General features: G+C 32.5%; 2 protein-coding genes across 3 annotated transcripts in view; one reads left to right on the forward strand and one right to left on the reverse strand.

Moving 5' to 3' along the window:
* The window catches only part of LOC143232168 (gamma-aminobutyric acid type B receptor subunit 2-like), a 291,391-nt gene that overhangs the window by 105,196 nt on the left and 158,388 nt on the right, over positions 1-27,807 (reverse strand). The window lies entirely within an intron of this gene.
* Positions 1-27,807, forward strand: part of LOC143222696 (gamma-aminobutyric acid type B receptor subunit 2-like) — a 77,355-nt gene that overhangs the window by 31,945 nt on the left and 17,603 nt on the right. The window contains exon 3 of the mRNA XM_076449596.1: positions 18,479-18,616. Coding sequence (XP_076305711.1) covers positions 18,479-18,616 — 138 coding nt within the window. The remainder of the gene's footprint in view (positions 1-18,478; positions 18,617-27,807) is intronic.

The raw sequence follows: 27,807 nt of genomic DNA on the forward strand, positions 1-27,807 counted from the left end.
GGTCTCTTAAACAACAAACATTCTGAGCTGATGGGAGTGTCTGGAAAATATAGATGGGAATAGATTTTGTTATTTTGCGAAAGAAAAATAAAAGTAATTTCCGTTGTTTGTTTATCAACATTAAGTATACTTATCTGTAACACGAAAGTTTCAACATAAAGTATACTTATCTGTAACACAAAAGTTTCAACATTAAGTATACTTATCTGTAACACGAAAGTTTCGACATTAAGTACACTTATCTGTAACACGAAAGTTTCGACATAAAGTACACTTATCTGTAACACGAAAGTTTCGACATTAAGTACACTTATCTGTAACACGAAAGTTTCAACATAAAGTATACTTATCTGTAACACGAAAGTTTCAACATAAAGTATACTTATCTGTAACACGAAAGTTTCAACAATAAGTATACTTATCTGTAACACGAAAGTTTCAACATTAAGTATACTTATCTGTAACACGAAAGTTTCAACATAACGTATACTTATCTGTAACACGAAAGTTTCAACATAAAGTACACTTATCTGTAACACGAATGTTTCAACATTAAGTATACTTATCTGTAACACGAAAGTTTCGACATTAAGTACACTTATCTGTAACACGAAAGTTTCAACATAAAGTACACTTATCTGTAACACGAATGTTTCAACATTAAGTATACTTATCTGTAACACGAAAGTTTCGACATTAAGTACACTTATCTGTAACACGAAAGTTTCGACATAAAGTACACTTATCTGTAACACGAAAGTTTCAACATTAAGTATACTTATCTGTAACACGAAAGTTTCAACATAAAGTATACTTATCTGTAACACGAAAGTTTCAACATTAAGTATACTTATCTGTAACACGAAAGTTTCAACATAAAGTATACTTATCTGTAACACGAAAGTTTCGACATTAAGTATACTTATCTGTAACACGAAAGTTTCAACATAAAGTATACTTATCTGTAACACGAAAGTTTCAACATAAAGTACACTTATCTGTAACACGAAAGTTTCAACATAAAGTATACTTATCTGTAACACGAAAGTTTCAACATAAAGTACACTTATCTGTAACACGAATGTTTCAACATTAAGTATACTTATCTGTAACACGAAAGTTTCGACATTAAGTACACTTATCTGTAACACGAAAGTTTCGACATAAAGTACACTTATCTGTAACACGAAAGTTTCAACATTAAGTATACTTATCTGTAACACGAAAGTTTCAACATAAAGTATACTTATCTGTAACACGAAAGTTTCAACATTAAGTATACTTATCTGTAACACGAAAGTTTCAACATTAAGTATACTTATCTGTAACACGAAAGTTTCAACATAAAGTATACTTATCTGTAACACGAAAGTTTCAACATAAAGTATACTTATCTGTAACACGAAAGTTTCAACATTAAGTATACTTATCTGTAACACGAAAGTTTCCACATAAAGTATACTTATCTGTAACACGAAAGTTTCAACATTAAGTATACTTATCTGTAACACGAAAGTTTCGACATAAAGTACACTTATCTGTAACACGAAAGTTTCAACATTAAGTATACTTATCTGTAACACGAAAGTTTCAACATAAAGTATACTTATCTGTAACACGAAAGTTTCAACATTAAGTATACTTATCTGTAACACGAAAATTTCGACATAAAGTACACTTATCTGTAACACGAATGTTTCAACATTAAGTATACTTATCTGTAACACGAAAGTTTTGACATTAAGTACACTTATCTGTAACACGAAAGTTTCGACATAAAGTACACTTATCTGTAACACGAAAGTTTCAACATTAAGTATACTTATCTGTAACACGAAAGTTTCAACATAAAGTATACTTATCTGTAACACGAAAGTTTCAACATTAAGTATACTTATCTGTAACACGAAAGTTTCAACATTAAGTATACTTATCTGTAACATGAAAGTTTCAACATAAAGTACACTTATCTGTAACACGAATGTTTCAACATTAAGTATACTTATTTGTAACATGAAAGTTTCGACATTAAGTACACTTATCTGTAACACGAAAGTTTCAACATAAAGTATACTTATCTGTAACACGAAAGTTTCAACAAAATTTTAAAAATAGGGAAACTTTTGTTATTTGAACATCAATATTACTTTTAGATGCATTAGGTTAGAGAAGTGCTTGTTTTTCTAAGTTGTGTAAGAGAAAATGTGGATGGAAACTCGTAAATAACAGGAAAATAATGAAACAAAACAAAGAAATTGGTTATATCTATAACTTATATCTGCATCATAACTGTACGGATATTTATATGGAGTTGGCAACAAATAATATAACTGTACTGATATTTATATAGATTTGACATCAAAGAACATAACTGTACTGATATTTATATAGACTTGACATCAAAGAACATAACTGTACTGATATTTATATAGACTTGACATCAAAGAACATAACTGTACTGATATTTATATAGACTTGACATCAAAGAACATAACTGTACTGATATTTATATAGACTTGACATCAAAGAACATAACTGTACTGATATTTATATAAAGTTGACATCAAAGAACATAACTGTACTGATATTTATATAGACTTGACAACAAAGAACATAACTGTACTGATATTTATATAGACTTGACATCAAAGAACATAACTGTACTGATATTTATATAGACTTGACATCAAAGAACATAACTGTACTGATATTTATATAGACTTGACATCAAAGAACATAACTGTACTGATATTTATATAGACTTGACAACAAAGAACATAACTGTACTGATATTTATATAGACTTGACATCAAAGAACATAACTGTACTGATATTTATATAAACTTGACAACAAAGAACATAACTGTACTGATATTTATATAGACTTGACATCAAAGAACATAACTGTACTGATATTTATATAAACTTGACAACAAAGAACATAACTGTACTGATATTTATATAGACTTGACATCAAAGAACATAACTGTACTGATATTTATATAAACTTGACAACAAAGAACATAACTGTACTGATATTTATATAGACTTGACATCAAAGAACATAACTGTACTGATATTTATACAAACTTGACAACAAAGAACATAACTGTACTGATACTTATATAGACTTGACATCAAAGAACATAACTGTACTGATATTTATATAGACTTGACATCAAAGAACATAACTGTACTGATATTTATATAGACTTGACATCAAAGAACATAACTGTACTGATATTTATATAGACTTGACATCAAAGAACATAACTGTACTGATATTTATATAGACTTGACATCAAAGAACATAACTGTACTGATATTTATATAGACTTGACAACAAAGAACATAACTGTACTGATATTTATATAGACTTGACATCAAAGAACATAACTGTACTGATATTTATATAAACTTGACAACAAAGAACATAACTGTACTGATATTTATATAGACTTGACATCAAAGAACATAACTGTACTGATATTTATATAAACTTGACAACAAAGAACATAACTGTACTGATATTTATATAGACTTGACATCAAAGAACATAACTGTACTGATATTTATATAAACTTGACATCAAAGAACATAACTGTACTGATATTTATATAGACTTGACATCAAAGAACATAACTGTACTGATATTTATATAGACTTGACATCAAAGAACATAACTGTACTGATATTTATATAGACTTGACATCAAAGAACATAACTGTACTGATATTTATATAGACTTGACATCAAAGAACATAACTGTACTGATATTTATATAAACTTGACAACAAAGAACATAACTGTACTGATATTTATATAGACTTGACATCAAAGAACAAAACTGTACTGATATTTATATAAACTTGACAACAAAGAACATAACTGTACTGATATTTATATAGACTTGACATCAAAGAACATAACTGTACTGATATTTATATAGACTCGACATCAAAGAACATAACTGTACTGATATTTATATAAACTTGACAACAAAGAACATAACTGTATTGATACTTATATAGACTTGACATCAAAGAACATAACTGTACTGATATTTATATAGACTTGACATCAAAGAACATAACTGTACTGATATTTATATAAATTTGACAACAAAGAAAGATTTGAAATTTTTTAAAACAGAAATGATATCTTTCCTGCTTAAGTGATGTTTATACAGTACATGGAGTTATAAAGTGTCGGTACATAAGTACAGCTTTATTGAGTTAGGCAGATTAACCAAAAGGGAACGTGCAGAAATAGAGCCGATATGTACGTACTGCAGCTGACGTTTACAAAAGTAAACAAATGAAATATATGTAGATAAAATGCATGGTTACTCAGAGTAATGATCAGCATTTGTCCTAACTGTGTTCTAAAACTACGTAAGGCTACATTTATTAAACAAAAAGTATGACCACACATATGTTGTATGAGTTGGTTATAGAAGTAACACATTACATATGTTGTATGTAGTTGTTTATAGAAGTAACACATTACATATGTTGTATGTAGTTGTTTATAGAAGTATCACATTACATATGTTGTATGTAGTTGTTTACAGAAGTAACGCATTACATATGTTGTATGTAGTTGTTTATAGAAGTAACACATTACATATGTTGTATGTAGTTGTATATAGAAGTAACACATTACATATGTTGTATGTAGTTGTTTATAGAAGAAACACATTACATATGTTGTATGTAGTTGTTTATAGAAGAAACACAACATATGTTGTATGTAGTTGTTTATAGAAGTAACACATTACATATGTTGTATGTAGTTGTATATAGAAGTAACACATTACATATGTTGTATGTAGTTGTTTATAGAAGTAACACATTACATATGTTGTATGTAGTTGTTTATAGAAGTAACACATTACATATGTTGTATGTAGTTGTTAATAGAAGAAACACAACATATGTTGCATGTAGTTGTTTATAGAAGTAACACATTACATATGTTGTATGTAGTTGTTAATAGAAGAAACACAACATATGTTGTATGTAGTTGTTTATAGAAGTAACACATTACATATGTTGTATGTAGTTGTATATAGAAGTAACACATTACATATGTTGTATGTAGTTGTTTATTGAAGTAACACATTACATATGCTGTATGTAGTTGTTTATAGAAGTAACACATTACATATGTTGTATGTAATTGTTAATAGAAGAAACACAACATATGTTGTATGTAGTTGTTTATTGAAGTAACACATTACATATGTTGTATGTAGTTGTTTATAGAAGTAACACATTACATATGTTGTATGTAGTTGTATATAGAAGTAACACATTACATATGTTGTATGTAGTTGTTAATAGAAGAAACACAACATGTGTTGTATGAGTTGTTTCTAGAAGAAACACAACATGTGTTGTATGAGTTGTTTATGAACTAAACACAACATATGTTGTATGAGTTGGTTATAGAAGAAACACTACATATGTTGTATGAGTTGTTTATGAACTAAACACAGTATATATGTTGTATGAGTTGTTTCTAGAAGAAACACAACATGTGTTGTATGAGTTGTTTCTAGAAGAAACACAACATGTGTTGTATGAGTTGGTTATAGAAGAAACACAACATATGTTGTATGAATTGTTTATAGAAGAAACACAACATGTGTTGTATGAATTGTTTATAGAAGAAACACAACATGTGTTGTATGAGTTGTTTCTAGAAGAAACACAACATGTGTTGTATGAGTTGTTTATGAACTAAACACAGTATATATGTTGTATGAGTTGTTTCTAGAAGAATCACAACATGTGTTGTATGAGTTGTTTATAGAAGAAACACAACATGTGTTGTATGAGTTGTTTCTAGAAGAAACACAACATGTGTTGTATGAGTTGTTTATGAACTAAACACAGTATATATGTTGTATGAGTTTTCTAGAAGAATCACAACATGTGTTGTATGAATTGTTTATAGAAGAAACACAACATGTGTTGTATGAGTTGTTTATAGAAGAAACACAACATGTGTTGTATGAGTTGTTTCTAGAAGAAACACAACATGTGTTGTATGAGTTGTTTATGAACTAAACACAGTATATATGTTGTATGAGTTGTTTCTAGAAGAATCACAACATGTGTTGTATGAGTTGTTTCTAGAAGAAACACAACATGTGTTGTATGAGTTGTTTCTAGAAGAAACACAACATGTGTTGTATGAGTTGTTTATGAACTAAACACAGTATATATGTTGTATGAGTTGTTTCTAGAAGAATCACAACATGTGTTGTATGAGTTGGTTATAGAAGAAACACAACATGTGTTGTATGAGTTGTTTTTAGAAGAAACACAACATGTGTTGTATGAGTTGTTTATGAACTAAACACAGTATATATGTTGTATGAGTTGTTTCTAGAAGAATCACAACATGTGTTGTATGAGTTGTTTATAGAAGAAACACAACATGTGTTGTATGAGTTGTTTATGAACTAAACACAGTATATATGTTGTATGAGTTGTTTCTAGAAGAAACACAACATGTGTTGTATGAGTTGTTTATGAACTAAACACAGTATATATGTTGTATGAGTTGTTTCTAGAAGAATCACAACATGTGTTGTATGAATTGTTTATAGAAGAAACACAACATGTGTTGTATGAGTTGTTTCTAGAAGAAACACAACATGTGTTGTATGAGTTGGTTATGAACTAAACACAGTATATATGTTGTATGAGTTGTTTCTAGAAGAATCACAACATGTGTTGTATGAGTTGTTTATAGAAGAAACACAACGTGTTGTATGAGTTGTTTATGAACTAAACACAGTATATATGTTGTATGAGTTGTTTCTAGAAGAAACACAACATGTGTTGTATGAGTTGTTTATGAACTAAACACAGTATATATGTTGTATGAGTTGTTTCTAGAAGAATCAGAACATGTGTTGTATGAATTGTTTATAGAAGAAACACAACATGTGTTGTATGAGTTGTTTCTAGAAGAAACACAACATGTGTTGTATGAGTTGGTTATAGAAGAAACACAACATATGTTGTATGAATTGTTTATAGAAGAAACACAACATGTGTTGTATGAATTGTTTATAGAAGAAACACAACATGTGTTGTATGAGTTGTTTCTAGAAGAAACACAACATGTGTTGTATGAGTTGTTTATGAACTAAACACAGTATATATGTTGTATGAGTTGTTTATAGAAGAAACACAACATGTGTTGTATGAGTTGTTTCTAGAAGAAACACAACATGTGTTGTATGAGTTGGTTATAGAAGAAACACAACATATGTTGTATGAATTGTTTATAGAAGAAACACAACATGTGTTGTATGAGTTGTTTCTAGAAGAAACACAACATGTGTTGTATGAGGTGGTTATAGAAGAAACACAACATGTGTTATATGAGTTGATTATAGAAGTTACACACTACGTGTTCTGTGTGAGTTGTTTATGAACTAAACACAACATATGTTGTATGAGTTGGTTATAGAAGAAACACTCTACGTATGTTCTTGATGGCCATTCACGTGATGAACGTACACTAACACTATAACCGACCAGATATCTCTGTAAGACAGATAATACAAGGGCTTTGGACGACTTTAGTTAAATCTATTGTATGTTTTATTCTAGGTTTGTGAAACTATGAAAATGCTCCCAGACCCTAGTCATGACTGGTCTATTAACATACACAATTTTTTCGAATCTTCAAGTGTGTTATATCTATTCACAATAGTTTCTTATAACTTGGAACACTTTAGTTTTTAGACAGTTTTGTGTCACGAGGGTGCGAGAATATAACTATAGTTAATTTGTCACCCCCTTAAAAAACAGGAAAGTGAACTAGTCTGCAAATTATAGAAATTCAGGAAATTTGTTAAACAAGGGAGGGTGGTTAGTCCAAAAACACTGATATATGTGTTCCAAAAGATATGTTCACAAAAAGGAGACTTCTGGGGTCCGAAGTTTAACTACAATAACAAGATTTTTAGGGGGAGGTTTGTTCGAAAAGGAGGGGGGGTATCTTGTGAAGAAAGCTACAGTTTTAAAAATGATATTTATACCCCAATAATAAAATACCTGTGAAATGATATACTGGAGATAATACCGGGGAATGATCTAATGATGATAATACCGGGGAATGATCTAATGAGGATAATACCGGGGAATGATATACTGGAGATAATACCGGGGAATGATATACTGGAGATAATACCGGGGAATGATATACTGGAGATAATACCGGGGAATGATCTAATGATGATACTAATGAGATAATACCGGGAATGATATACCTAATACCGGGAATGATATACTGAGATAATACCTGTGAAATGATATACTAGAGATACCGGGAATGATATACTGGAGATAATACCGGGAATGATATACTGGAGATAATACCGGGGAATGATCTAATGAGGATAATACCTGGAGAATTATCTAATGAGGATAATACCGGGGAATGATCTAATGAGGATAATACCTGGAGAATGATCTATTGAGGGTAATACCTGGAGAATGATCTAATGAGGATAATACCTGGAGAATGATCTATTGAGGATAATACCGGGGAATGATCTAATGAGGATAATACCGGGGAATGATCTAATGAGGATAATACCGAGGAATGATCTAATGAGGATAATACCTGGAGAATGATCTATTGAGGGTAATACTAGAGTAATGATCGAATTAGGCTAATTTTTTTTTAAAGAGAACGACCTGTGCAGGAGTTTTACTGTTTCTCTTCTGTATTGATTTTACTTGAGATTTATTGAATGTTCAGAGTATATGATAAAGTATATTAATTTTACCTTTGAAGGAAAAATCTGTGTATTTATCAGGGTGAGTAAAACAATAACTACAGCTCGACGTTTCAGACAACCCTAAGGAGTTTTCGTTAAACACCTCACCTTATGTAGGGTCAGGGTAAACGAATCGAGCTTTTTTTTTTATCTCGATATTCAGCTATTTGTTGCCCTTGAAAGAATGCAGTTCAATGTTACCATCGCTTTGTTCTACACTGTAAACTTCGTTTCTGTTTATCTATCACATTGTCACCGGCATCACGAGCTTCTCTGTTCACGTGATGTTTTCATAAATGTTCTAACTCTCAAAAGAAGAAGGGTAGTTTAGATTGTTTAAAAGAGAAATCCGTGTTTTGATTGCTTATTGAACGAAAGCTAAATCTACTTTGAAGATTGACACAGAGTTTTCAATGAAACACAACGTTTCATATCTTGATGTAAATATAGAGGTATAATACCTTTACTGATGTCGTTTTAATTCGTGAATCTACCTTATTGGGGGCAGGAACACTAACGTTAAAAGGCAAGTTTTATCTTACTTGCCCCCAAGTGGTAGTACCTTATTTTCATTTTTTAATTTATTTTTTCAGCTTTTTTATGTTTATCTTATTTTTATTTTAACTTGGGAGTCACTTTCCCGCAACTGTCTGCAGGCATGAAGGGATATAGATGTGGGACGTTGTGGGCTTCAGCACCCACATCTCGCTCTCTTAATTTCTAATTTTATTATGTGAGACTAATGAATAGGAGGTTAAAACTGATAGACGGTGTATTCCCACAGTAATGTGGGTTATACTTTCAAGTCACCTCCAAAACCTAGGATATATTTTATAATCTCACGTTGAAGCTTGTACCCAAGGATTCTTTTCTTTTTTAAATATGCAGCATATTTTGTTTCATGTGTATTGTTTATGGCTTCAAAATTTATGTTTATAATATAATTAATCAGAGGTTTAGATTTGCTGTTTTTAACACAACCCTTCCTCATGATTCTGTTTATTGGATGTGCTGTTTTTAACACAACCCTTCATTATGATTCTGTTTATTGGATTTGCTGTTTTTAACACGTCCCTTCCTCATGATTCTGTTTATTGGATTTGCTGTTTTTAACACGTCCCTTCCTCATGATTCTGTTTATTGGATTTGCTGTTTTTAACACAGCCTTCCTCATAATTTTGTTTATTCGATTTGATGTTTTTAACACAACCCTTCCTCATGATTCTGTTTATTGGATTTGCTGTTTTTAACACAACCCTTCCTCATGATTCTGTTTATTCGATTTGCTGTTTTTAACACAACCCTTCCTCTTGATTCTGTTTATTGGGTTTGCTGGTTTTAACACAACCCTTCCTCATGATTCTGTTTATTCGATTTGATGTTTTTAACACAACCTTTCCTCATGATTCTGTTTATTGGGTTTGCTGGTTTTAACACAACCCTTCCTCATGATTCTGTTTATTCGATTTGATGTTTTTAACACAACCCTTTCTCATGATTCTATTTATTGGATTTGCTGGTTTTAACACAACCCTTCCTCATGATTCTGTTTATTCGATTTGATGTTTTTAACACAGCCCTTCCTCATGATTTTGTTTATTGGATTTGCTGTTTTTAACACAACCCTTCCTCATGATTCTGTTTATTCGATTTGCTGTTTTTAACACAACCCTTCCTCATAATTCTGTTTATTGAATTTGCTGTTTTTAACACGTCCCTTCCTCATGATTCTGTTTATTGAATTTGCTGTTTTAGCACAACCCTTTCTCATGATTCTGTTTATTGGATTTGCTGTTTTTAACACAACCCTTCATTATGATTCTGTTTATTGTGTTTGCTGGTTTTAACACAACCCTTCCTCATGATTCTGTTTATTCGATTTGCTGTTTTTAACACAGCCCTTCCTCTTGATTCTGTTTATTGGATTTGCTGTTTTTAACACAACCCTTCCTCATGATTCTGTTTATTCGATTTGCTGTTTTTAACACAACCCTTCCTCATAATTCTGTTTATTGGATTTGCTGTTTTTAACACGTCCCTTCCTCATGATTCTGTTTATTGAATTTGCTGTTTTAACACAACCCTTTCTCATGATTCTGTTTATTGGATTTGCTGTTTTTAACACAGCCCTTCCTCTTGATTCTGTTTATTGGGTTTGCTGGTTTTAACACAACCCTTCCTCATGATTCTGTTTATTGGATTTGCTGTTTTTAACACGTCCCTTCCTCATGATTCTGTTTATTGGATTTGCTGTTTTTAACACAACCCTTCCTCATGATTCTGTTTATTCTATTTGCTGTTTTTAACACAACCCTTCCTCATGATTCTGTTTATTGGATTTGCTGTTTTTAACACAACCCTTCCTCATGATTCTGTTTATTGGATTTGCTGTTTTTAACACATCTCTTCCTCTTGATTCTGTTTATTGGGTTTGTTGTTTTTAACACAACCCTTCCTCATGATTCTGTTTATTGGATTTGCTGTTTTTAACACAACCCTTCTTCATGATTCTGTTTGTTGGATTTGCTGTTGTTAACACAACCCTTCTTCATGATTCTGTTTGTTGGATTTGCTGTTGTTAACACAACCCTTCTTCATGATTCTGTTTATTGGATTTGCTGTTGTTAACACAGCCCTTCTTCCTGATTCTGTTTATTGGATTCGGTGTTTTTAACACAACCCTTCTTCATGATTCTGTTTGTTGGATTTGCTGTTTATAACACAACCCTTCTTCATGATTCTGTTTGTTGGATTTTCTGTTTATAACACAATCCTTCCTCATAATTCTGTGTATTCGATTTGCTGTTTTTAACACAGCCCTTCCTCATAATTCTGTGTATTCGATTTGCTGTTTTTAACACAATCCTTCCTCATAATTCTGTGTATTCGATTTGCTGTTTTTAACACAGCCCTTCCTCATGATTCTGTTTATTCATTCAGCTTCATTTGGATGTAGTTATTTAATTTCACTAAAATTTTGAATAATAAAAAATAACCAACCTATTTTAGTATGTCTAAGAAACTGTGAGCAGGTAAATAGTATTCATACATTTGATTTTACAACATTATATACCACAATACTATTAAGAGATTAATTTTTAATTCATTAATAGAACAATATTGTTATCCTTTTATAGAACTGAAGAAAAGAAAATATAGTTCCAAAAACATAAAAAGATATGTTAAGTGTCTGTATTTATAGTGATTTTATATTTTTCAATAAAGTAAACAGGTTTTTAAACAAGTGATAAAATAGTTCCAATGGGAGATAACTATTCAACTTGTGTAGCAAATTTATATTTATACTCTTATTAAAATAAATTTTCGAAAACTTTACAATTCTAGATATTTTTACTTTAACTTACAGATATATAGATAATTTAATTAACATAAATAATTCTGAAATATTTAATGTTATTAACATCATTTATCCAACAGAAATACTTCAATATCTATTACAGAAGTACGTTATTTAGATTTAGAAATTAAAATTATTGATAAAAAGGATACCAATGTAAATATTTTTGAAAAGAGAATATATTTTGCCTTTCCAGTAGATGGTTTACCCTACTTACATAGTAATGTACCATACCTTCTGTTATAAACATTATAACTTAACAGTTATTCACGTATTGTTTACCTTCCTTACATAGTAATGTACCATACCTTCTGTTATGAACATTATAATTTAACAGTTATTCATATATTGTTTACCTTCCTTACATAGTAATGTACCATACCTTCTGTTATAAACATTATAACTTAACAGTTATTCAGATATTGTTTACCCTCCTTACATAGTAATGTACCATACCTTCTGTTATAAACATTATAACTTAACAATTATTCAGATATTGTTTACCCTCCTTACATAGTAATGTACCATACCTTCTGTTATAAACATTATAACTTCACAGTTATTTTGATATTGTAAAACATGTAATAAATTACAATATTTTGTTAATAATGTTGAAATACTGATATGAAAATTAATAGTTAATGGATTTAATAAACAATCTTTAGTTAAAATTATTAAACTGTTCTGTAATAAATACAAAAATGTATTAAATAAATATAAAGAAATAAAAATTGGGAAAATGTTACTAAAATTATATTTAGTTAAAAATAAGGTCATGAAAGAACTTGGCACTATTTTTTGCGGATGTACACATTAAGTCGCGTATAAAAGCATGACAGTCACAGTAAACTATCACTTTACTGATGTCGTGTTAATTAGTGCCTCTACCATATTGGGGGCAGTAATTCAAGAGGTAAACACACTCATTAAGTCTGCTGTGACTATCATGTCACAAGGTGTACATCTGCAAAAAGTAGTGCTAAGTTGTTAAATGGCCTTATTCATATATATAAACATAGAATGCTAAAGTTAGTTTTGTTAATATATATTCATATATAATGAATGAATCATCATTCAAACATGCACACGTACAAATATATATGTATATATCACGAACACACACTACTCATAAATCAACTCAACGGAATTGTTTTCAAAAATAAAGTTGTTTAAGTTGGTAAGTTTTAATTATTAGCACTAATACTATTTACTTACCGCTTTCTAACCCTTTTCACCAGTAAGCTTGAGAGATTATGAGCTAAAAACCAGAGATTGGTCCCTGCTATGGGCACACTGAAGTTAGGTTACTGTGTCTAACAAACAAACAATCATGTAAGGCAGATTCATGATATAACATATGAAAACTAGAGACTCGACAAGTTGGAATATAAGTAATTAAAACAAAACATAAAACCAGACCAATAGCAACAATAAGATAAACCAAATTTTGATGATTTATAACTACTTTCAGAGGTTCGTAATAAAGGTGCTACATTTGATTGAATGTTTAGTCAGTATGGAATGGAGGTATTATGGATTTAGATTTCCGGACTATATTCTCTTGTAGATAGATACGTAGTGGCGTTGCACGCAAATGTCTCGAAACCTCGCGTATACCGTTTATTCTCAGGAACAGTTATATAAGTTTTACCATTAAGGTTTGGTTTGTTTTGAATTTCGCGCAAAGCTACGAGAGCTATCTGCGCTAGTCGTCCCTAATTTAGCAGTGTAAGACTAGAAGGAAGGCAGCTAGTCAGTACCACCCACCACCAACTCTTGGGCTACTCTTTTACCAACAAATAGTGGGATTGACCGTCACGCCCACACGGGTGAAAGGGCGTACCCCAAGGAACATATCGTTTAATTAAAAATATATGTACTGACAAATAGAAGTTTTAAATACTCTTATCCAAAGTTTGTTTTAAAAATGTTGGTTATCATTGATTTTGCTCACTCATATTTGTCTTGTGTGTTTCATTTGCATAGTAATACTTTCAAATCTGAAGGATAAGAGTTACGGTTTGTTTTTATACAGTAATACTTTACAATCTGAAGGATAAGAGTTACAGTTTGTTTTTTATACAGTAATACTTTAGAATCTGAACGATAAGAGTTACAGTTTGTTTTTTATACAGTAATACTTTAGAATCTAAAGGATAAGAGTTACAGTTCGTTTTTTTATACAGTAATACTTTAAAATCTGAAGGATAAGAGTTACGGTTTGTTTTTATACAGTAATACTTTAAAATGTGAATGATAAGAGTTACGGTTTGTTTTTTTATACAGTAATACTTTAAAATCTGAAGGATAAGAGTTACGGTTTGTTTTTATACAGTAATACTTTGAAATCTGAAGGATAAGAGTTACGGTTTGTTTTTTTATACAGTAATACTTTAAAATCTGAAGGATAAGAGTTACGGTTTGTTTTTATACAGTAATACTTTGAAATCTGAAGGATAAGAGTTACGGTTTGTTTTTTTATACAGTAATACTTTAAAATGTGAATGATAAGAGTTACGGTTTGTTTTTTTATACAGTAATACTTTGAAATGTGAAGGATAAGAGTTACGGTTTGTTTTTATACAGTAATACTTTAAAATGTGAATGATAAGAGTTACGGTTTGTTTTTTTATACAGTAATACTTTAAAATCTGAAGGATAAGAGTTACGGTTTGTTTTTATACAGTAATACTTTGAAATCTGAAGGATAAGAGTTACGGTTTGTTTTTTTATACAGTAATACTTTAAAATGTGAATGATAAGAGTTACGGTTTGTTTTTTTATACAGTAATAGTTTAAAATGTGAATGATAAGAGTTACGGTTTGTTTTTTTATACAGTAATACTTTAAAATGTGAATGATAAGAGTTACGGTTTGTTTTTTTATACAGTAATACTTTAAAATGTGAATGATAAGAGTTACGGTTTGTTTTTATACAGTAATACTTTAAAATGTGAATGATAAGAGTTACGGTTTGTTTTTTTATACAGTAATACTTTAAAATGTGAATGATAAGAGTTACGGTTTGTTTTTTTATACAGTAATAGTTTAAAATCTGAAGGATAAGAGTTACGGTTTGTATTTTTATACAGTAATACTTTAAGATCTGAAGGATAAGAGTTACAGTTTGTATTTTTTATACAGTAATACTTTAAAATGTGAAGGATAAGAGTTACAGTTTGTTTTTTTATACAGTAATACTTTAAAATCTGAAGGATAAGAGTTACGGTTTGTATTTTTATACAGTAATACTTTAAAATCTGAAGGATAAGAGTTACGGTTTGTATTTTTATACAGTAATACTTTAAAAAGTTAAGGATAAGAGTTACAGTTTGTTTTTTTTATACAGTAATACTTTAAAATCTGAAGGATAAGAGTTACGGTTTGTATTTTTATACAGTAATACTTTAAGATCTGAAGGATAAGAGTTACGGTTTGTATTTTTATACAGTAATACTTTAAAATCTGAAGGATAAGAGTTACGGTTTGTTTTTATACAGTAATACTTTAAAATCTGAAGGATAAGAGTTACAGTTTGTTTTTTATACAGTAATACTTTAAAATGTGAAGGATAAGAGTTACAGTTTGTTTTTTTATACAGTAATACTTTAAAATCTGAAGGATAAGAGTTACGGTTTGTATTTTTATACAGTAATACTTTAAAATTTGAAGGATAAGAGTTACGGTTTGTTTTTTTTATGTAGTAACACTTTGAAATCTGAAGGATATGAGCTAGGTTTTGTTCTTTCATACTGTAATACTTTAAAGTCTGAAGGATAGAAGGTAAGACTTTATGAGTGGTATTTTCGCAGGTCGTATTTTATCAGTTTGAATAAATGAGTGTTAGAGTTTCATTCGACACAGAGAAACTGATCATGCTGAGGTTCCAGTGCCAGCTAAGAAGCTAATTAAACAGGTGTATCATGAGGCGCTTACTGAGCTTAATACAGAAACTGTGCGTTTTATGCCTAAATGTTATAATATGTACTCAACAGTAAAACCGATAGTTTCAAACATAAGTCCAGGTATGGTTTAGTTATTAGAGTGCCCTGCTGCAGATTTAGGTTCGAGGCTCGATACCGAGGAATTCGCTCCACAATCTTAGCTATAACCGTGTTGTATAGTATAATATAATAGCATTGTTTGATTCAAATAGCTAGGACAGCCTTTTCTCGAAGTAGGTAGCGCTGCCTGGCTGCCTTCCATTTCGTCACTAATTCACGGTTAGAGGTGGACATGCTTAAATCAAAGGGGCCTCTTTACTGGTTAAGGTGTTTGTACTGTGGTTCGGAAGGTGTATGCTTTCCGTCTCTGCAAAATCGTTCCACGCTCTCGGTCCGTGTGTGAGTGTGCGTGCATTATAAGAGTAACAGTCAACTTCCAGTGTAACCCAAAGTTCACGGTGAGTGCTATTCATTAACTGCCTTCCTTCTAGTTTCTCAGCTCAAAAGTAGGGCCGGCTAGCGCAAGGTAGCCCGCACATAATTTTGCACAAAATTATGGAGCAAACGAATAAAAGTTAGTTGAGCGTTTAGCGCGCGCTTGCGCTCAAGGAAAACGAGTGCATATGCGGGATCCACCGCTAGATGGCTGTCCAAGACTTTGTTTGTTTGTTTTTTATAATTTCGCACAAAGCTACCCGAGGGCTATCTGTGCTAGCCGTCCCTAATTTAGCAGTGTAAGACTAGAGGGAAGGCAGCTAGTCATCACCACCCACCGCCAACTCTTGGGCTACTCTTTTACCAACGAAAAGTGGGATTGACCGTCACATTGTAACGCCCCCACGGCTGGGAGGGCGAGCATGTTTGGTGCAATAAGAATTCGAACTCGCGACCCTCAGAATTCAGAATACGAGTCGGTGCCTTAACCGCCTGGCTATGTCGGGTCGTGTAAGAATAGAGGGAAGGCAGCTAGTCATCACCACCCACCGCCAACTCTTGGGCTACTTTTTTACCAACGAATAGTGGGATTGACCGTTACATTATAGCGCCCCCACGGCTGAAAGGGCAAGCATGTTTGATGCGACTGGGATTCGAACCCGCGACCCTCAGATTACGAGTCGAACGCCTTAACCCACCTGGCCGTGCCGGGCCTGTGTCCACGAGAAAAACGAATTACCAATCAGTAGTATCAATACATGAAGCGAATTACCAATCAGTAGTATCAATACATGAAGTTAAAGGCGAGAATTTTACCAATAATGAATAGACGTTAATAAAAATTACAATTAAAGTTTGCAGATCTAATTAGGTCACAGGTTCGAATCTCACCATGAAACATTCTCGTCCTTTCAGCCTTGGGGGTGCGTTATTAAGCAACAGTTAGTCCAACTATTAGAGTTACCCATATAGATTCCAAATTAGGGATGAATAGTCTTTTGGTGGTTTCGGACAAAAGTCAATTGTTTTCTCTTCTGTTAACCTACTCTCTTCTAAAAGTGGCAGTTTCGCTAGTTATCTCTGTCTGTGATTGATTGTTAAGATAAATAATAATCACCGTAGCTTAACTCTCAAAAATAAACAATTATATTGTCAAATGAAGCAACATAAACATTGCCTTTAAGTAACGAAATCATTTGAAAGAAAATATAACATTTCTACATTCAACTAACTGTTACTTAAAAACAAAGTTACGACCGAAATATTACAACTCAGGACTGAAAGAACTGGTGTAATATAAAGAGTTAACCCAGCTCGTTGGCTTTCAACACAAAACTTGTGAGGTTAAGAGTGGCTGTTTCTGAATTTTGTTTTTGTTATTATCTCACGAGGCTATGTTCGAATTGCCTACTTAGATGTGCTTCTATCTCGATTCAGACATTCATTTTAGAGAAAGAGAAGTGGATTCATTGTGGTATATATATAAATAAAGGTTTGAATACAAACATATTAATAGATAAAGTGTTCATTGTTCGTTTTGAATTTCGCGCAAAGCTACACGAGGCCTATTTCCACTAGCCGTCCCTAATTTAGCAGTGTAAGACTAGAGGGAAAACAGCTAGTCATCACCAACTTTTGGGCTACCCCTTTACCAACGAATAATGGGATTGACTGTCATTTTATAACGTCCCATGGCTGAAAGGGCGAGCATGTTTGATGTGTCATGGATTCGAACTCACGACCCTCAGATTACGAATTGAGGGCCCTAACTACCTGGCTATGATAAAATACTAAATATGAAACACATAATAAATAAAATGTGAGATAGAAAGTATGTGAATGAACAAGATGTGAAACCACATTAATAAATAAGTTGTGAATTATAGAACATATCAGTAAATAAAATGATATAAAACACATTATTATTTTCAGTGTGACCCAGCTGTAGGGATGAAAAGTTTTTTCGACATGTTGTCTGATGAACCTCGTAAAATCGTTCTTTTTGGCGACGCCTGTACTTCGGTGACAGATCCGATTGCTAAAGCAGCACAGTTCTTCCAGATTGTTCAGGTAAGGAAATAATTAAGGATATTTGCGCAGACTCTCAAATAGCATATCAACCAATGTCTCTAGAGTACCAGAAGAATTTCATACTATTTGTTCGTTTGTTTGTTTTGAATTTCGCACAAAGCTACACAAGGGCTATCTGCGCTAGCCGTCCCTAATTTAGCAGTGTAAGACTAGAGGAAAAGCAGCTAGTCATCACCACCCACCGCCAACACTTAGGCTACTCTTTCACCAACCAATAATGGGATTGACTGTCACATTATAACTCCCCTACGTCTGAAAAGGCAAGCATGTTTGGTGTAACAGGGATTCGAACCCGCGACCCTCATATTTACGAATCGAGTGACTTAACCACCTGTGACTTTTACTTTTTCTAAACAATGTTATTTTTGTCTTTTAAGTTTTCAATAATTTAATATTTTTTATTCGTAACGGCCCAGCATGGCCAAGCGTGTTAAGGCGTGCGACTCGTAATCTGAGGGTCGCGGGTTCGAATCCCCGTTGTACCAAAAATGCTCGCCCTTTCAGCCATTAGGGCGTTATAATTTTACAGTTAATCCCACTATTCGTTGGTAAAAGAGTGGCCCAAGAGCTGGCGGTGGGTGGTGATGACTAGCTGCCTTCCTTCTAGTCTTACACTGCTAAATTAGGCACGGCTAGCACAGATAGCCCTCGAGTAGCTTTGTGCGAAATTCAAAAAACAAACAAACAAACTTTTTATTCGTAAACTTTCATCGGTAAATAGAAACATACAGGATATGATGAATCATAAAGTTGGGTACATGTAATAGAAGTACCGTGACGCAACAGAAAGTGAATTAATCAACAGTCAATAATAATTACTTTTCAGGTTATTTATAAATCAGTTTTTGTTTGTTTTTTAATTTGTTTTCCAGTTTCAAAATGAATTTTAGTCACATTCATTAAGTATTTCATTGTGTAATGTCTTTCGTAAAACCGAAATTGGAGTTTTAGGGCAAAAGTAAACTCGCAATCTGCATTGTTTGTTTCAATTAAGCCCAAAGTTACACAATGGGCCATCTGTGCTTTGCCAACCACGATATCCAAACCCGATTTCTGGTGTTGTAAGTTTGCAAATTGAGCACTTTGTCACTAGGTTGGCACAACTGGTAACGAACCAAAACATTTGTTCAATTTCTTCAAACAAGACCCGGCCTGGCCTGGTGGTTAGGACACCTGACTCATAATATGTGGGTCGCGGATTCGAATTCCCGTCACACCAGTCATGCTCGCCCTTTCAGCCTTGGGGGCATTATAATGTTTCAATCAATCCATTATTGATTGATAGAAGAATATCCCGAGTGTTGGCGGTGGGTATTGATGACTCGCTGTCTTTCATTGCTAAATTAAGGATATAAGTTCAGAGAACCGTGGTGTAGTTTTAATAACAAAACTTTCTTCAAACAATGGTACCCCCACTGGCTCAGTACTACACTGGAGGACTTATTAAATAAAACCGGTTTCGCTGCCCGTGATGGACACAGCACAGATGGCTTTGCGCTTAACAACAAACAATGACCGCTTTTAACGAGATAGTTTATTTGTAGATGTCTAAAGAATCTGGTACATAGCATATTCTCACTGGACACATTGATTATAAAACTACGTCGTTTATAACTTCTGACCACAAATACGTAAATCACAACTAAAATAAATCAGTTGTATGAAACAGACTCGCAACAAACACCTAAAGCCAGAACTCAAGATATAAGAAAACTGAAACCTAAAACAATTAGAGTGCAATGAATTTCCAGTCGGATGTCTTCAATATTAACGATATTTTCGGCTGACTAAGTAAAGTTTTATAATAATCATCAAACCTTTTGATCGATTGAATGATTGTTAGATGTTAAGCACAAAGCAACACGATAGGCTATCTATGCTCTGCCAACACAGATATCGAAACCTGGATTCTAGCGATGTAAATCTGCAGACATACCGCTGTGCCACTGATGGGGCACCGCTAAACCTGCTTGCCGTCAGTGTGTGTGTATGTGTGTTTAGGTTATTTACACGTTCGTTTACACTTCTGTACGGTTTAGGTTCTGCAGGAGCAAATATGGATTGGTATCGTTCACATGATACGAGCATCTACACGCATACTGCACGTGTCCGTTGTTAAATCGAAATTGTACATATTGTCTTCTTGATTAATCAGAGTTCATCATGATTTTTCTGTCATCTGGGAATAAAAATCCCAATAATTTAGAAATAAAATGTATTCAAGATTTATTTTCAGATTGCTTTGAGTTTCCTCATCAAGTCTTCGTAGTTTGAACCCTCACCTCTGAAGGTGAAAGAGCACGTGACTCTTTTCGAAACAGATTTCTTTCATCGATTCACCGATAAATCCCATTGACGTAACGAAAACTGAAACCTTAATTCAACCTCCTCACGTGACCGGTGTTACATAAATTATTGCATGATAAAAATCATTACACATTTCTTTTTTATTGCGATCCAGAAAGGGGACACCATTATCAAAGTGATTCCCAGGACTCAGGCTGTGTGTTTTGTGTTTTTCTTATAGCAAAGCCACATCGGGCTATCTGCTCAGCCCACCGAGAGGAATCGAACCCCTGATTTTAGCGTTGTAAATCCGGAGACATACCGCTGTACTAGCGGGGGGCAGGACTCAGGCTACCATCTCGAGTGAAACGTGAGCGATTGTAACCATACCAACAGCAACGTTGTCTAATTTGCTGCATGTTTAGTTTTTGCACTTCGTGGATGATGGTACTTCTTCATTTATAGCCGAAGTATCTGTGTTGATTGAAAAGCTATTAAAGTTATCCATCGCTGTCCCTAATTTTTTAACAACTGACACGAGGAAGGCAGCCAGTCAGCGGCACCCTGAAATCCATCATCCGCGCTAAAAAAATACCTGTCACTAAACTGCCTAAGACAATCCGTGGTATTACTCAGGTCTGAATTTAGCTTTCCAGCTTAGAAATCCAGAGCTCTGCAACAGGGCCACGCCAACTATCACCGAAAGAAGGCTCAGCATGGTCACGTGATTAAGGTCACGGGTTCCAACCCCCGCCCCACCAAACGTGCTCGCCCTCTCAGCCGTGGGAGCGTTATAATGTAACTGTTAAACCGACTATTCTTTGGTAAAAAAGTAGCTCAAGAGTTGGCGGTGAGTGATGATGACTAGCTGTCTTCCCTCTAGTCTTACACTACTTGTTGTAGGATGAATGAGATAGTTGTTATTGTAGGATGAATGAGATAGTTGTTGTTGTAGGATGAATGAGATAGTTGTTGTTGTAGGATGAATGAGATAGTTGTTGTTGTAAGATGAATGTTGTTGTTATTTCATTTGAACGAAGAAACGCATGAAATTCTTTATAATTGGTTACCAATCCACAAAGCTGATTCAGGCAACAATCAGATTACAAAACGAATTGGATAACCATTTTATGGTACACAGAATATATAACCACCTTGTCTTACATTGAATGGATAACCATCTTATCGTACACAGTGTATATAACCACCTTATCTTACATAGTATGGATAACCATCTTATGGTACACAATATATATAACCACCTTATCTTACATAGTATGGATAACCATCTTATGGTACACAGTATATATAACCACCTTATCTTACATAGTATGGATAACCATCTTATGGTACACAGTGTATATAACCACCTTATCTTACATAGTAATGATAACCATCTTATGGTACACAGTATATATAACCACCTTATCTTACATAGTATGGATAACCATCTTATCGTATACAGTATATATAACCACCTTATCTTACATAATATGTATAACTAGTATAACCATCTTATCGTACACAGTATATATAACCACCTTATCTTACACAATATGTATAACCATCTTATCGTACACAGTATATATAACCACCTTATCTTACACAATATGTATAACCATCTTATCGTACACAGTATATATAACCACCTTATCTTACATAGTATGGATAACGATCTTATGGTACACAGTATATATAACCATCTTATCGTACACAGTATATATAACCACCTTATCTTACATAATATGTATAACCATCTTATCGTACACAGTATATATAACCACCTTATCTTACATAGTGTGGATAACCATCTTATGGTACACAGTATATATAACCACCTTATCTTACATAGTATGGATAACCATCTTATGGTACACAGTGTATATAACCACCTTATCTTACATAGTAATGATAACCATCTTATGGTACACAGTATATATAACCACCTTATCTTACATAGTGTGGATAACCATCCTATGGTACACAGTATATATAACCACCTTATCTTACATAGTATGGATAACCATCTTATGGTACACAGTGTATATAACCACCTTATCTTACATAGTAATGATAACCATCTTATGGTACACAGTGTATATAACCACCTTATCTTACATAGTAATGATAACCATCTTATGGTACACAGTATATATAACCACCTTATCTTACATAATATGTATAACCATCTTATGGTACACAGTATATATAACCACCTTATCTTACATAATATGTATAACCATCTTATGGTTCATAGTATATATAACCACCTTATCTTACATAGTATGGATAACCATCGTATGGTACACAGTATATATAACCACCTTATCTTACATAATATGTATAATCATCTTATGGTACACAGTATATATAACCACCTTATCTTACATAATATGTATAACCATCGTATGGTACACAGTATATATAACCACCTTATCTTACATAGTATGGATAACTATCTTATGGTACACAGTATATATAACCACCTTATCTTACATAGTATGGATAACCATCTTATGGTACACAGTATATATAACCACCTTATCTTACATAATATGTATAACCATCTTATGGTTCACAGTATATATAACCACCTTATCTTACATAAATGTATAACCATCTTATGGTACACAGTATATATAACCACCTTATCTTACATAATATGTATAACCATCTTATGGTTCACAGTATATATAACCACCTTATCTTACATAATATGGATAACGATCTTATGGTACACAGTATATATAACCACCTTATCTTACATAGTATGGATAACCATCTTATGGTACACAGTGTATATAACCACCTTATCTTACATAGTAATGATAACCATCTTATGGTACACAGTGTATATAACCACCTTATCTTACATAGTAATGATAACCATCTTATGGTTCACAGTATATATAACCACCTTATCTTACATAATATGGATAACGATCTTATGGTACACAGTATATATAACCACCTTATCTTACATAGTATGGATAACCATCTTATGGTACACAGTGTATATAACCACCTTATCTTACATAGTAATGATAACCATCTTATGGTACACAGTGTATATAACCACCTTATCTTACATAGTAATGATAACCATCTTATGGTACACAGTATATATAACCACCTTATCTTACATAATATGTATAACCATCTTATGGTGCACAGTATATATAACCACCTTATCTTACATAATATGTATAACCATCTTATGGTTCATAGTATATATAACCACCTTATCTTACATAGTATGGATAACCATCGTATGGTACACAGTATATATAACCACCTTATCTTACATAATATGTATAATCATCTTATGGTACACAGTATATATAACCACCTTATCTTACATAATATGTATAACCATCGTATGGTACACAGTATATATAACCACCTTATCTTACATAGTATGGATAACCATCTTATGGTACACAGTATATATAACCACCTTATCTTACATAGTATGGATAACCATCTTATGGTACACAGTATATATAACCACCTTATCTTACATAATATGTATAACCATCTTATGGTTCACAGTATATATAACCACCTTATCTTACATAAATGTATAACCATCTTATGGTACACAGTATATATAACCACCTTATCTTACATAATATGTATAACCATCTTATGGTTCACAGTATATATAACCACCTTATCTTACATAATATGGATAACGATCTTATGGTACACAGTATATATAACCACCTTATCTTACATAGTATGGATAACCATCTTATGGTACACAGTGTATATAACCACCTTATCTTACATAGTAATGATAACCATCTTATGGTACACAGTATATATAACCACCTTATCTTACATAATATGTATAACCATCTTATGGTTCACAGTATATATAACCACCTTATCTTACATAATATGTATAACCATCTTATGGTTCACAGTATATATAACCACCTTATCTTACATTGTATGGATATATCAAAATGTTAATTCTCTGGATTATACATAATACTGATTTAAAGTTTTCCGTTTTTCTTGGGAAGGGGAAGTGAGAGTCGCTCGCAGGTAGAGTGATAAGTGTACAGGTTTACAACGCTAAAGTCAGAGATTCGATTCCCCTCGGTGGACTCAGCTGATAGCCTCATGTGACTTTGCTACATGAAAACAAACACGGGGAAGTGAGTCTTTTTTCACTAATCACTTCAATAGTAAAGTTCCCATCATTCATTTGATAGGAAAACATTATTTCAGTGACTTCCCATTATTGATCGATAACAATAGATTTTTACGTCTATTATTTTATCCCTAGTATTTTTTTCTGTTCTGCATATTTTACAAACATGTGATATCCAATATATATAATGTCGCGCAGAGGTACCATTACTTTATTCAATATTTGTGTCTCAATTACTAAGCACAAATGGAACGGTCGACAGGGAAGAACTTCGGCATCTAATTTTCTCTGTATTTTGGCTAAACAGTAACAAAGTTCATTAAATATTTAAACACTTACGCAAAACATTAGATACTTGTATAAAATATCATTAACAGCTTGAAGGAAAGTATTTCTTCTGTAGCTCTTCTACAAGAAAGGTAGTTCTCCTGTAGCTCAGTTGGAAGGAAGGTACTTCCTTTTGTAGATCAGCTTAAAGGAATGGAAGGAAGGTAACTTACATGTATCTCAGTTTGAAGGAAAATATTTCCTCCTGTAGCTAAATTTGAACAGGTTTAAAACTAAAAATGAATATTTAACACATCGATGTTTTCAACGCTTTTACACAACTCGTATTAGTATCAGTTTGGAGGTTTTTAGTACTTGATGTAAAGAAGTAGACCAAATGAAAATTGGTAAACATCAGAATCTCCATTCATTTCTCTTGGGGGGGAGAGTCACATTTTGACAGCTATCAGGGTCCCGTAGTTGTGAGTTTGTTGTCGGTACCTGTTAAGTTTTCGAACTTTTTATTTCTCTATATTATGATTGTTTCTTGCTACCCAATACGATAAAATTACAGACAATTCTATCATTCTACTTGTTTGGCATAATTAATTTGGAATTTTGTAACTAACTCTCGTGTTAATACATTTTACCCTGTATATGAATTATGTACTAACACTTTGAATACCTCATACCCCAGCAGCACGTCTGCTTGCTTACAACACTAAGATAAGGCTCCGATCATCGTGATAGGTAATCCATTGTGTAGCTTAAGGCTTAACTACATATAACACCTTAACTTCTGTATTGAATTTTCTTCACATATTTACAAAATCATTTTGTTTTTGTATGTAAAGAAATCTTGATATTTTAAGTACAATATTTCGAATTTGGAATATATATGGAAAAACTGTTAAAATACCAATTAATTAAATCTGCAATGGCGTTAATTAAATCTGCAATGGCGTTGTGAAAAGAAAATTAAAGTCCAATTAATAAAATGTTGGAAACTGTGTGAAACACACATTTTGTACTCATTTGTTGATTCTGTGTGACTCTATTTATATCAGTTTATGCTCTGTGACTTTGTGAGATATTTTTGGGATTATGGCCGAAAATGTCGCTAACAGCCAGAGTATCTAACCGACGAAACAATGCATTATAATCTTTATAATTGAGAACGTAATAGCATTATATTTATATCAAATTATCAGGCCATTTTGTAGTTGTGTAAGTAGGTTACTGTGATCGCAAGTTATTATTATTATTATTACTTAAGGAATGTAACAATTATAATTTGTAAATAATGTGTAAATGGTACAGTATGTAATAAGTGTGGTTTATATTTTAATAATTATTAGGACGATTTATAATAAATTGTACAGTATGTGATAAGTTTGGTTTATATTTTAATAATTATTAGGACAATCTATAATAAATTGTACAGTATGTGATAAGTTTGGTTTATATTTTAATAATTATTAAAACGATTTATAATAAATGGTACAGTATGTGATAAGATTGGTTTTAATGACAGATTTGGTAATAATTGTTTTGGGGAATTTCTTTGGATCAATATATTTCGATCCTATGTAAACATTGTTAGTTTTCCATATTATGAACGAATTAATTAGCGGCTTTATCAACAGCGATAAACGGTTTACTGAGCTGATGGTTTACTTGTATTATTTTATTCAGTTTCGTTAATTACTTAGTTAATTCTAATAATCACTTCCATTCTGCGAGTAATTAGTGATTCTAATTAGTAATTGGAGTTACTTTAAATGAAGAACCACAGTTACTTGGATCTGTGTAAGTAAGGTTTGGTTTTTATATCATGAAGACAGATCCGAGTTATTTGTTACATTTTAATGTTTTTAATACATATTGATAGTTAAGATATCGATCAAAGAACACTGCATGGGCTTAGAAGAGCTATAGATAAGTAATGTAAGGAAAATGTTTCTTCAAGAAAATCAAGGATAGGTGTGGCTGAATGAAAAGCGAGCCTGCACTGTGAATCTGAGGATTCGTGGTTCGCATTTTGCTGTCGTAAAAGTGCATTGCGAGTGCACTACTATAGTAACGCTCATATCTCACTATTTCGTTAAACAATAGTAGCTCGAGAACTGGCGGTGGTTACTGAGAAAAGCTGTACTCTCTTCCATCTAGTATATTAGATCAATATTATGGATGATTCTGCACAGATAACCTTATCGTAGATTTCCGCAAAATTCTAACAAAAACAAACAAACAAATCGGTTGGAATATACATAGGTTGAGTACGTTAAGTTAAATCGATTTCGAAGCTTCACTATATGACATCTTCGAGTCACGCTCTGTCTGAAAGGCCGTGCATCTTGCCAATAATTCCACTTCGTCGTTTCCATTGCAAAAGTCTCTGTAGTCTATGTCTAGACATATCGAACATCAACTTCGTCCTTTCCATAATCTATCT

Source organism: Tachypleus tridentatus, chromosome 1, assembly GCF_004210375.1.
Source record: "Tachypleus tridentatus isolate NWPU-2018 chromosome 1, ASM421037v1, whole genome shotgun sequence".
NCBI classification, from domain to species: Eukaryota; Metazoa; Arthropoda; class Merostomata; order Xiphosura; family Limulidae; genus Tachypleus; species Tachypleus tridentatus.